The following is a 13,129-nucleotide window of genomic DNA, read 5'->3' as shown; positions in this document are numbered from 1 at the left end:
ACATGTTGCTAGACTAACAATCGGTCCGTATATGTTGTTGAAGGTGTCAAAGGCAATGGTTTCACAGCACGCCCATATTCTTGTCATCAGGATGAACGCTTTTGGATTGTTGCGAGAACGTTAGTGGCTCCAATTGTCTGCATTACTCTGTGAAACAGGTTTAAACAGCTCTATGAATGTTAAAGGTGGCCAACCTCTGATGTAGTTCAGTGGGCGGCTGGCGGGCGGGTACGGTTCTGATAAAATGTTGGTTCGGGTGGACGGCGGGTGGATGCGGATGATATAATTGCCTATCTGCGCATCTGTAGTGTATGGTGTAAGACTAAGTGTGTAGATTAACTGAAGTGTGTGTTACCAAAGTGTTGACGAGAGCGAAGTAACATCCAGGGGGACAGGCAGGTGATCCGGCATACAAGCGGGGGGTCCGTGGGGCTGAAAGGGGCGTCAAGAGGTCCGAGTCCAAAGTGGGGGTCGAGGATTGAGGGAGGCAGTCAGAGTCCAGAGGGAGATGCGGGGAAAAGAGAGCAGACAGCTCTCTTTCCAGGCGACGGAGGGTACTGCGGGGGTGACACAAGAAAACAAACTGAGAAACGGAGAGGCAGAACACAGGGAGAGCAGGATTGCATAAAGCAGGATGATCGCTTACTGTATGTCAAATGAGAACTAAGTTCCCGTGAGGATCCCTGGGTCCACTGGTCTTTTAAACAGCTCGCCCTCATCAATTCCAGGTGTGTAAGGCAATCGTCTGCAGGCTTGTAGCTGCGCCGGCCTGCTGTCAGCTGAGAAAGCGCATGTGGGCGTGGCCCGCGGTGCGCTAGTCATGAGGCACAAATGAGGACGCATTGGAATGCGCCCTGGCTGTCCACCACAACTAAACCACAAGTCCACAACCTTCATGGCTCGCCTGTGAACATTGCTCCATAAATACGAGAGTCTGTGAACATTGCTCCAAAGTACTGATTTTGTGTTGAATTTATATTCACAAAAGTAAACATTGGCATGTGCAAAGGCAGTAATATATGACAGAGGAATATCCCCCAAAGTGAACAGTCCAACTGAATATTTTATATTCCTCTGTAAATATGTTCAGGAGAGTCTGTCCGCTTATCATAGCTTTGTGTATTGAAATTAAGTTTGTCAAGAATAATAAACGGCATTAAAAAAGCTGTCCCGCACACTTTAATGGCGGCGGAAACTTACAATGCAAAGTTTTAGGACAGAGGTCGCCAACCCGTCGATCACAGTCGGCCAGTCGAATCTTTGGAACCACAAGTCCACCACAAGTCGACGACCTTCATGGCTCACCTGCGACTGTAAGCGAACAAGTCAAATCCGAGAGTCTGTGAACATTGCTCCATGAATACAATAGTCTGTGAACATTGCTCCATAAATACAATAGTCTCTGAAAATTGCTCCATAAATACGAGAGTCTGTGAACATTGCTCCAAAGTACTGATTTTGTGTTGAATTTATATACACAAAAGTAAACATTGGCATGTGCTAAGGCAGTAATATATGACGCAGGAAGTGAACAGTCCGGCTGAATATTTTATATTCTTCTGTAAATATGTTCAGGAGAGTCTGTCCACTTATCATAGCTTTGTGTATTGAAATGATGTTGGTAAAGAATAATAAACAGCAATAAACTGCATACTAGTTCGTATAAACAAGCTGTCCAGCATTCTTTAATAGCGGCTGAAACTTAAAATGCAAAGTTTTAGGACAGAGGTCGCCAACCCCTCGATCGCAATCGGCCAGTCGAATCTTTGGAACCCCAAGTCCACCACAACTCAACCACAAGTCCACGACCTTCATGGCTCGCCTGCGACGGTACGCGAACGAGCCAAATCCGAGAGACTGTGAACATTGCTCGATAAATACGAGAGTCTGTGAACATTGTTCCAAAGTACTGATTTTATATACACAAAAGTAAACATTGGAATGAGATCGTCAACCTGTCGATCGCAATCGGCCAGTCGATCTCTGGAACCCTATCGATCAATCGCGAAAATTTTCAATAAAAGTATTACTCTGACATCAGTGACACCCCCACCCTGCGAATAACCAACAGACCCGCAAACTGTCAAGCATTTTAAACCCTGAACACGCCCGCACGCCTCTGCCTCTCTCTCTTCAGCCTCTCATCCCATGGCTCTCGACAAAGCTGTCACACCTCTGCCCCCCCTCCCCAAATGCATGTTCGAAATAAACTGAAACGGATCTGAAACTGAACTGGCCACGTCCTACACCCGTTCGTCTTGCAAACCCGCATTATGACGTGCTCATAAGTCATTGAGCTGCAACAATGCATTAAAGCTGATTGATATGCAATGCATTGGACATTTGCTAGTGTCCAACATCCAACTCTTCCCTCCACGACCTTCAACTGTAAGCGAACAAGCCAAATACGAGAGTCTGTGAACATTGCTCCAAAGTACTGATTTTGTGTTGAATTTATATACACAGAAGTAAACATTGGCATGTGCAAAGGTAGTAATATTGTGATGATCCGTTGCCCTGATCGTAGTTTATTTAAATTGTTGATTCACTTGTTGTTTCACTTCGGTTTCATCACCCCTGTTTTGTGTTTCTTGGTTGTCATGGGGGCAGCACGGTGGGAGAGGGGTTAGTGCGTCTGCCTCACAATACGAAGGCCCTCTGAGTAGTCCTGGGTTCAATCCCGGGCTCGGGATCTCTCTGTGTGGAGTTTGCATGTTCTACCCGTGACTGCGTGGGTTCCCTCCGGGTACTCCGGCTTCTTCCCACTTCCAAAGACATACACCTGGGGATAGGTTGATTGGCAACACTAAATTGGCCCTAGTGTGTGAATGTGAGTGTGAATGTTGTCTGTCTATCTGTGTTGGCCCTGCGATGAGGTGGCGACTTGTCCAGGGTGTACCCCGCCTTCCGCCCGATTGTAGCTGAGATAGGCACAAGCACCGCCTGCAACCCCAAAAGGGAATAAGCGGTAGAAAATGGATGGATGGTTGTCATGGGTGCTGATTATTTTCACCTGCCTCTGATTAGTGTTCGGGACGCTAATCAGAGAGCTATTTAGTCCATCCTCTGGCTTCACTCGGCCTGGTGTTTTTGCTTGCTTCTATGCAACAAGTTACAACGACCTTTTCTATTTTCTATTCCTGAGCTAAGCTTTGCCCGGTTCATGTGCTGAGCTTTTTTGCTAGCTATTCCGAGCTACAGGCACGCTTGTTTTGTTTTATTTTGTATTTGGCACATCTATAAAGAATAAATAATTCTTCTTACCTGCGAGCTGCTTCCTTACGTTCATCCGCATTTTAATATGTCACAAATATGTGACCAATTGTTATGTTCAGAGGGAAGGAGGCGACAACCAGGACAGAACTGCGTTTTTTTTCAAGGTTTATTTTAAACCTTTGATGAATACGTGACATGTATATGCTACTCTAAGTGAATGAGTGTGACTATGTGTAATATTAATAATGTAAATGTTACCAAGGGCTGTTGTCTGTGAGTGTTGGTTGTAATCTTTCGTCGAATCACGAGAGGAAAGACGAAGAGGCAGTTCGTGGACAGGCAATGGGTCGTGGGGAGGAGCGAGGCAGTGTAGTCTGGGTCCGAGGCAGGGAGGTCGTGGATCGAGGAGGGCAGTCAGGAATCCGGTTGGATGTCGAAGGACAAGGCTTGATCACGGAATGCAGGGGAGTCACTGTGAATACACAAAGGGACATGAACCAGGGATACACAGAGAGAGAGCAAAGCAAAGGTGAGGAAATCACGGGGAAGGGAATGCCAGACGTGAAGCTTACGGGAAGGTTAGCGACGTTCTGGCAAAGGTTCCTCGGGTCTGCTGGTCTTTACGCCGCTCCCTTTCATCAAGTTCAGGTGTGTCGATTATTGATTGACTACAGGCTTGTTGCTGCGTTGGCGTGCTGCGCTCAGCACTAGTGGGGACGTGTCTGAGTGCACTGTCAACGGAGGCGCGTCTTGGCGCGCTGTCAGCAGAGGCGGCCGCAGCTCCAGGAAACGCGGGTTCGACTGCGCGTCATGACACAGATGGACGTAACACAGCGACGTAACGCAATGACGCAACAACATAGCACAACACAACAACATAATGATGTAACACAACAACATAATGATGTAATACTACGACATACCAGTACAATAACATGACACAAAGATGTGACATGTGGACGTAACACAGCAACGTAGCACAATGACACAACAACATGTTACGTCACAAAAAGTCGTATCAATGGCGGTTCTTGTTCCAGACGCCGCCGCTGGTGCCACTGAACAGACTCGCTTCACGGCTGCGGCGCAGCGTGGAAGGTCTCAACCTGGAGCTGGAGGAAGTGTTCGTGTCGGAGAAGCGTGACGATCAACACGAGGTGAGGACCTTCAGAAATGAGCAACAACCATGAAAACGTCTAACATTTACAATATTCCTGCTTCCAGATCCTGGACATCCCAGACGGACACAGAGCTCCTGCTCCCCTGCAGAGGTGCAGCAGCGGCTCCCAGAGCGAGTCGTCTCCTGGTCCCTTGGACTCGTCCCTGCTGTCTCCTTCTCAGTCGCCCTGTCCTCTAGATCCATCGCTGCTGTCTGCGTCCAAGTCGCCGTCTCCCTCCAACCGCTCGCTCTTCTCCTCATCGCGGTCGCCGTCCCCAGAGCCAGGTCAGACTATATTTTAGGGTTGTCCCAATATCAAAATGTATTTCGATACTTTTTTTAATGAAGGTGACCACAAAAACAAGTCATCATTGGCGTTATTTCGCCAGAAAATCTCATGAACATGTTGTACCGTAGGACGAGTTATCAATGGTCTTCGCATAAAGATGTCAAGAAATGTTGATACTCAATATCAGGGGTCACTAACCTTTTTGAAACTAAGAGCTATTTCTTGGGTACTGACTAATGCGAAGGGCTACCAGTTTGATACACACTTAAATAAATTGCCAGGAATTTGCTCAATTTACCTTTGATATATATATATAAATACCCATTTTTGTATATGTATATATATATATATATATATATATACACATATACAAAAATGGGTATTTCTGTCTGTCATTCCGTCATTTTTTTCCTTTTACCGGAGATTTTTTATAGAGAATAAATGATGAAAAAAAACACTTAATTGAACGGTTTGAAAGAGGACAAAACAGGAAAAAAATTAAAATTTAATTTTGAAACATAGTTTATCTTCAATTTCGACTCTTTAAAATTCAAAATTCACCCGAAAAAACGAAGAGAAATACTAGCTAATTCAAATCTTTTTGAAAAAATAAAAAAATAATAATTTATGCAACATCATTAGTAATTTTTCCTGATTAAGATTAATTTTACAATTTTGATGACATGTTTCAAATAGGTTAAAATCTAATCTGCACTTTGTTAGAATATATAACAAATTGGACCAAGCTATATTTCTAACAAAGACAAATCATTATTTCTTCTAGATTTTCCAGAACAAAAAATTTAAAAGAAATTCAAAAGACTTTGAAATAAGATTCAAATTTGTTTCCAAAGATTTTCTAGATTTGCCAGAATAATTATTTTGAATTTTAATCATAATAAGTTTGAAGAAATATTTCACAAATATTCTTTGTCGAAAAAACAGAAGCTAAAATGAAGAATTAAATTAAATTATATTTATTATTCTTTACAATAAAAAAAACAATTTTATTTGAACATTGATTTAAATTGTCAGGAAAGAAGAGGAAGGAATTTAAAAGGTAAAATGTGTTTGAAAATCTTAAAATCATTTTTAAGGTTGTATTTTTTCTCTAAAATTGTCTTTCTGAAAGTTATAAGAAGCAAAGTAAAGAAATTAATGAATTTATTTAAACAAGTGTAGACCAAGTCTTTAAAATATTTTATTTGATTTTCAAGTTCTATTTGAGTTTTGTCTCTCTTAGAATTAAAAATGTCGAGCAAAGCGAGACCAGCTTGTTAGTAAATAAATTAAATTAAAAAAAATAGAGGCAGCTCACTGGTAAGTGCTGCTATTTGAGCTATTTTTAGAACAGGCCAGCGGGCGACTCATTTGGTCCTTACGGGCTACTTGGTGCCCGCGGGCACCGCGTTGCTGACTCCTGCTCTATACGCTCACAACCAACAATAATGACCACGTTTATTTTAGGTACACTCACACACACATGAGCGAATGAAGAGCATACTTAGTCAACAGCCATACATGTTACACTAAGGGTGGCCGTGTAAACAACTTTAACACTGTCATAAACAGGTGCCAAATAGTGAAACCACACCAACACGAATGACAAACACATTTTGGGAGGACATCTGCACCGCAACACAACACAAGGGGGACGGCGTGGCGCGGTTGGAAGAGTGGCCGTGCTAGCAACCTGAGGGTTCCTGGTTTGATTCCCACCTTTTACCAACCTCGTCACGTCCGTTTTGTCCTTGAGCAAGATTGGTGATTCCCGGGCGCGGCACCGCTGCTGCCCACTGCTCCCCTCACCCTCCAGGGGGTGATCGAGGGTGATGTGTCAAATGCAGAGAATAATTTCGCCACACCAAGTGTGTGTGTGACAATCATTGGTACTTTAACTTTAACTTAACTTTAACAGAGGCTCCAAATATTCTGACATACTGTGTCATCTATTTATTTTGTCCAAATTCTAATGGATTATTAATCTACTTATCCTTCTGTTGTTTGATACTTTATGTACGTTTTGGCCGATACTACAAATTCCGTTATCAATCCAATACCAAGTAGTTACAGGCTCATATATTGCTCATAATTAAAGTTCTCTTGTCCTGTGGGACGTATTTCATGGGTTTAAAAACAGTAAAAAAGACACAAAATGTGATAATTAAATATATTGTGGCGTCCCGGAAGAGTTGGTGCTGCAAGGGGTTCTAGGTATTTGTTCTGTTGTGTTTGTTGTGTTGCTGTGCGGATGTTCTCCCGAAATGTGTTTGTCATTCTTGTTTGGTGTGGTTTCACAGTATGGCGGATGTTTATGACAGTGTTGTCGTTGTTTATACGGCCACCCTTAGTGTGACATGTATGGTTGTTGACTAAGTATGAATTTCATTTACTTGTGTGCTTGAAACTAACATGAATATTACACTAGATTATGATCACGCAGCCTGACAGCTTTCTTGACATTTCTTAAGTAAAGACCGTATGACGTACTAATTGTTATGTTTACGATGAACAGCTTGTGTACTTGGTATCGTTAGTCGATGTCTGTGCAGATCCGCCCATTTGTTTACGTTTAGGAGAGCTAGCTTGCTGTTAGCCGTTAGCTATTGTGCACTCCTACAGTGTGTAGTGAAACATGTTTAGCTATTCCTCGTCCTGCAGGGATGATATTTGTAAAAAAAAAAAAACGTTATTTGTCGCCACGGAGATGAGGATTAGTTATTTAGAAGTAGCTAAAACCTGCGATGAGGTGGCGAATTGTCCAGGGTGTAAGGGTTTAATACATACCAGTATTTTTCAGCAGCAGTATAGTACCGTTTTTAATTTATTACAACTGTACAAGCGGTGGCAAAATGGATGGATGGTACTTTTTTAGTACGACCCCTACTATGTACCCTCTTCTTGCATCAATGTGTTGTATCTTATCAGGGTAGCCATTATTAGAATCCCCTATTTAGGAGCACACCGAGGTCCTTCTGGCTGTCTTAATAAAAATATTTTATTTGACAGAAAAGGAGTAGGTACAAACAATTGTGATACCAGGGCTGGAGAGAGAGAACGAAGCTATCTAAAGGTCGGCCCAATCTCTAAAATGGACACCCTCCTCATCTGTTTTTCCGCATTGATGGGTACTCTGGAAAAAGTCAGTGTTCAAAAACAAGAAAAAACATACAAAAATTAGGGGTATTTTATTTGAACTAAGCAAAATGATCTCCCAATAGAACAAGGAAATTAGGCTTGTGAAGACTTTCCAAAACAAGTAAAATTATCTAACCTCAATGAACCCCAAAATACCTTAAAATAAGTATTTTCTCACTAATAACAAGTGCACTTTTCTTGGTAGAAAAAAAAGAGAACTTTTTGCTCAACATGTTGAAAAATATTCTTAAATTAAGTAAATGCTAGTGCCATTATCTTGACATAATGATATGCGCTCGGCATCATGATTTTTTTTTCATGCATTAAAGGCCTATTGAAATGAGATTTTCTTATTTAAACGGGAATAGCAGATCCATTCTATATGTTATACTTGATCATTTCGCGATATTGCCATATTTTTGCTGAAAGGATTTAGTAGAGAACATCCACGATAAAGTTCGCAACTGGAGAAAAGCCCTGCCTCGACCGGAAGTCGCAGACGATGACGTCACATTTTGATGGCTCCTCATATATTCACATTGATTTTAATGGGAGCCTTCAACAAAAAAAGCTATTCAGACCGAAAAAACGACAATTTCAACATTAATTTGAGCGAGGGTGAAAGATTCGTGTTTGAGGATGTTGATAGCGACGGACTAGAAAAAAACAAAAAAAAAGTAAAAAACAAAAACAAAATGCGATTGCAATCGCGTTGCATTGAGACGGATTCATATGTTTTTAGAGACATTTACTAGGATAATTCTGGAAAATCCCTTATCTTTCTATTGTGTTGTTAGTGTTTTAGTGAGTTTAACTGTACCTGATAGTCGGAAGTGTACGTCCGGGTGTTGACGCGCAGTGTCTCAGGGAAGTCGACGGCAGCCGTATGGACGGCACAAGCTCAGCTGATATCCGGTAAGAGGCGACTTTTTAACCACAATTTTCTAACCGAAACCTGCTGGTTGACATGTAGTCGGGATCCATGTCCGCTGTGATCCACACTAAAGTTTCACCTCCGTGAATTTTAAACAAGGAATCACCGTGTGTTTGTGTGGCTAAAGCTTCCCAACTCCGTCTTTTTACTTTGACTTCTCCTTAATTGAATAAATTGCAAAAGATTCAGCAACACAGATGTCCAAAATACTGTGTAATTATGCCGTTAAAGCAGACGACTTTTAGCTGTGTGTGTGCAGCGCTCCTATTCATAACAGCCCGTGACGTCACACGTACACGTCATCATTACGCAGCGTTTTCAAGAAAAAAGTCCCGGGAAATTTAAAATTGCAATTTAGTAAACTAAAAAGGCCGTATTGGCATGTGTTGCAATGTTAATATTTCATCATTGATATATAAACTATCAGACTGCGTGGTGGGTAGTAGTGGGTTTCAGTAGGCCTTTCAGTAAGAAATTATTACTTTAAAAAAAGTAGTTTTATACTTGTGTTAATGACACAGCTTTGCATCAGTTTATATTCTAGTTTCAAGCATGTCTTACTCAATGTAGGCCATAAAATCTCAGCTACAAGCTGTAATATCTCACTGAGATCATTTAGAACCAAAACCCTTAAAACAAGTATAACACAAAAACGTAAAATCTGCTTAGTGAGAAGAATTATCTTATCAGACAGAAAATAAGCAAATATCACCCTTATTTGAGATATTTAATCTTACTTAGATTTCAGTTTTTGCAGTGTATCGAAACTGAAAGTTAACTTGTCACGTGTACCGAGCACACACACATTCTCCTCCACTCTCTCTTCTTCATTCAGAGCCTAAACGAGATCCAATGTACACTTCACCCTGTGCAAAGGTGGGATTGTATTCCTCCAACAAGTACTAAGTATTATTTGTCTTTGTGCCGCGCAGAGTCCGCTGCCTGTGAGACTTTGCGTCCTCCATCTCCTGCCACCTTCTTCCCTCCTTATGGATCGGATCCTCCTCAGCTGCAGTCCTGCTCGCCTTCGCCGTGTCCCAACCAAAGATTCTCCTTCCCACGCCAGCCGCCAGAAGGCTGCGAGCGAGTCCGGGTGTGCGAGGAAGCCACGTGAGTTGAACGGTTTAGCCTTGCTCCTTCCGAAGCGGTCCGATGAGGACATGTGCACCCTCACGTAGGCTTAGGCCAGGGGTCGGCAACCCAAAATGTTGAAAGAGCATATTGGACCAAAAATACAAAAACAAATCTGTCTGGAGCCGCAAAAAATGAAAATCCATATTACATACAGATAGTGTGTCATGAGATATAAATTGAATTAATATGACTAAAAGGAAACTAAATGAGCTCAAATATAGCTACAAATGAGGCTTAATGATGCAAAATGTACATATAGCTAGCCTAAATAGCATGTTAGCATCGATTAGCTTGCAGTGACCAAATATGTCTGATTAGCACTGCACACAAGTCAATAACATCAACAAAACTCACCTTTGTGCTCTCATGCACAACGTTAAAAGTTTGGTGGACAAAATGAGACAGAAAAAGAAGTGGCATAAAACACTACTCGAAAGTCGGAGAAAGTTATACATGTAAACAAACTACGGTGAGTTCAAGGACCGCCAAAATTAGTAGGACAAAACGTTACTTGCCAAATACTCGAATCAGTGAAGCATGTTTAATGGAAGTAGTATGCTTTATAACAATTAGGGAGGTTTGTGTCATGTCTGTCCTCCTACATCGGTATCTTTAGCGCCGCCCTAGTGGCTCTCTGGAGCTTTTTCAAAAATGTATGAAAAATGGAAAAAGATGAGGGGAAAAAATATAAAATATATATTTTTTGTTTTAATATAGTTTCTGTAGGAGGACAAACATGACACAAACCTCCCTAATTGTTATAAAGCACACTACTTCCATTAAACATGCTTCACTGATTCGAGTATTTGGCGAGCGCCGTTTTGTCCTACTAATTTCGGCAGTCTTTGAACTCACCCTAGTTTGTTTACATGTATAACTTTCTCCGACTTTCTAAGACGTGTTTTAAGCCACTTCTTTTTCTGTCTCATTTTGTCAACCAAACTTTTAACGTTGTGCATTCATGCACAAAGGTGAGTTTTGTTGACGTTATTGACTTGTGTGGAGTGCTAATCAGACATATTTGGTCCCTGCATGACTGCAAGCTAATCGATGCTAACATGCTATTTAGGCTAGCTATATGTACATTTTGCATCATTATGCCTTATTTGTAGCTATATTCGAGCTCATTTGTTTTCCTTTAATATGGCTTTTATTTTTTTGCGGCTCCAGACATGTTTGTTTTTGTATTTTTGGTCCAATATAAATGCTAAATGGGTTGTACTTGTATAGCGATTTTCTACCTTCAAGGTACTCAAAGCGCTTTGACACTACTTCCACATTTACCCATTCACACACACATTCACACACTGATGGAGGGAGCTGCCATGCAAGGCGCCAACCAGCACCCATCAGGAGCAAGGGTGAAGTGTCTTGCTCAGGACACAACGGACGTGACGAGGTTGGTACTAGGTGGGATTTGAACCAGGGACCCTCGGGTTGCGCACGGCCACTCTCCCACTGCGCCACGCCGTCCCTAATATGGCTCTTTCAACATTATAGGTTGCCGACCCCTGTCGTACATAAACCATATTAAAACAAAAAATATATATTTTTATATTTTTTTCTCCCTCATCTTTTTCCTTTTTTCATACATTTTTAAAAAAGCTCCGGAGAGCCATTAGAGCGGTGGGTTGGCGACCCCCGGCCCAGGCGATATGATTTTTTTTTTTTTTTTTAAATACAACCATTTTTTTTAACAAAATATGTATCTACAGCAGACCTGGGCTGAATACAGCCCACATTAAGGGCCTGTAAAGATTTTCAATCCGGCCCGCCGGACGTTCTACATAATTTTTTTTCGACCTTTAACATCAAAACTGTCGCCGCCATTATGACGTGCAGTGCTGTTTTTAAATGACAGTACGTTTGGAACTATAGAAAGTATTTCAATGGTCGAAATCTACGCTTTTCGGTGTTATACGAGTTATTATAATTTACGTCACAGCAGCTCAGACGAGGAGAAAACCATTGTGGGCGGGGTTTGTTTTCGGAGCAGCCAGCCCGAAACCCGTATGCTGAAGCAATTTTTTATGTGATAATATAACATATTGTAGGTGTTTTTTTTTAACATTTTTGTTGTGTTTGGCTTGATTGTAAAAGAGACACAACTATGGAGGAGCTGGTCTGAGAAGTAAAAGAGGAGCGACGTTCATATCTTGTTAATATTCAGTGTTTTATCGAACATAGTTAATATTGTAAATCCCACTTTCTTTATCGTCATGTACATTTTGGGTCTCCCATTCAGTAAAAAACTGATCATTTCCATTCTGTTTTTTTGAAGTGGTCTGTCATAACGTTTTTAGAACTCTATCGGACATTGTGACTTTTGGTATTAGTGTTCCTGGAAAAAAGGGACCCAAACATACATACTGTACAGAACATTTCTACAGCTAAATGTGTACATATTATGTATACACAGATACACATTTTTTCTCTCAATGTGTTGAACATCTCCGTCCAAAAGCTGTTCAGGAATGGGCAGAGCCAAAACATATGTTTTAAGTTAGCTGGAAAATTTTGCTGACTTTTTTAAACAAACCTTGCAGCTTGCAGTCATTTGTTCTACGCTTGTTGCCGCAAAACCAAACCACTGACAACACTTTTCTTTTCTTTGGAACAGACACCACGCTCCTGTTTGCCTTAGCATTAAAGGCCTACTGAAATGAGATTTTCTTATTTAAACGGGGATAGCAGGTCCATTCTATGTGTCATACTTGATCATTTCGCGATATTGCCCTATTTTTACTGAAAGGATTTAGTAGAGAACATCGACGATAAAGTTTGCAACTTTTGGTCGCTAAAAAAAGCCTTGCCTTTACCGGAAGTAGCAGACGATGTGCGTGTGACGTCACTGGTTGTAGGGCTCCTCACATCCTCACATTGTTTACAATCATAACCAGCAGCAGCTAGAGCTATTCAGACCGAGAAAGCGACAATTTCCCAATTAATTTGAGCGAGGATGAAAGATTCGTGGATAAGGAAATTTAGAGTGAAGGACTAGAAAAAAAAAAGGCGATTGCAATGGGAGCGATTCAGATGTTATTAGACACATTTACTAGGATATTTCTGGAAAATCCCTTCTCTTCCTATTGTGTTGCTAGTGTTTTAGTGAGATTAAATGGTACCTGAAAGTCGGAGGGGTGTGGCCACGGGTGTGTTGACGCCAGAGTCTCTGAGGGAAGTCACGGCAGCTGCAGCGGGACGGAAGCTCCGCTGATGTCTCCGGTAAGAGGTGACTTATTACCACAGTTTCCTCACC

At 41.5% G+C, this 13,129-nt stretch overlaps 1 protein-coding gene across 3 annotated transcripts in view; it reads left to right on the top strand.

The window, feature by feature from the left end:
• fam117aa (family with sequence similarity 117 member Aa) overlaps nucleotides 1–13,129 on the top strand; it is a 43,224-nt gene that overhangs the window by 28,642 nt on the left and 1,453 nt on the right. For all 3 annotated transcript variants that reach the window (XM_061905509.1, XM_061905508.1, XM_061905510.1), the window contains 3 exons: nucleotides 4,257–4,373; nucleotides 4,441–4,660; nucleotides 9,669–9,846. In XM_061905509.1, the coding sequence (XP_061761493.1) occupies nucleotides 4,257–4,373; nucleotides 4,441–4,660; nucleotides 9,669–9,846 (515 nt within the window). The remainder of the gene's footprint in view (nucleotides 1–4,256; nucleotides 4,374–4,440; nucleotides 4,661–9,668; nucleotides 9,847–13,129) is intronic.

The sequence above is a fragment of the Nerophis ophidion genome, linkage group LG07 (assembly GCF_033978795.1).
Source record: "Nerophis ophidion isolate RoL-2023_Sa linkage group LG07, RoL_Noph_v1.0, whole genome shotgun sequence".
In the NCBI taxonomy this organism is placed as follows: Eukaryota; Metazoa; Chordata; class Actinopteri; order Syngnathiformes; family Syngnathidae; genus Nerophis; species Nerophis ophidion.
Note: the sequence above shows the minus strand (reverse complement) of the source record. Positions and strands in the feature narration are given on the sequence as shown.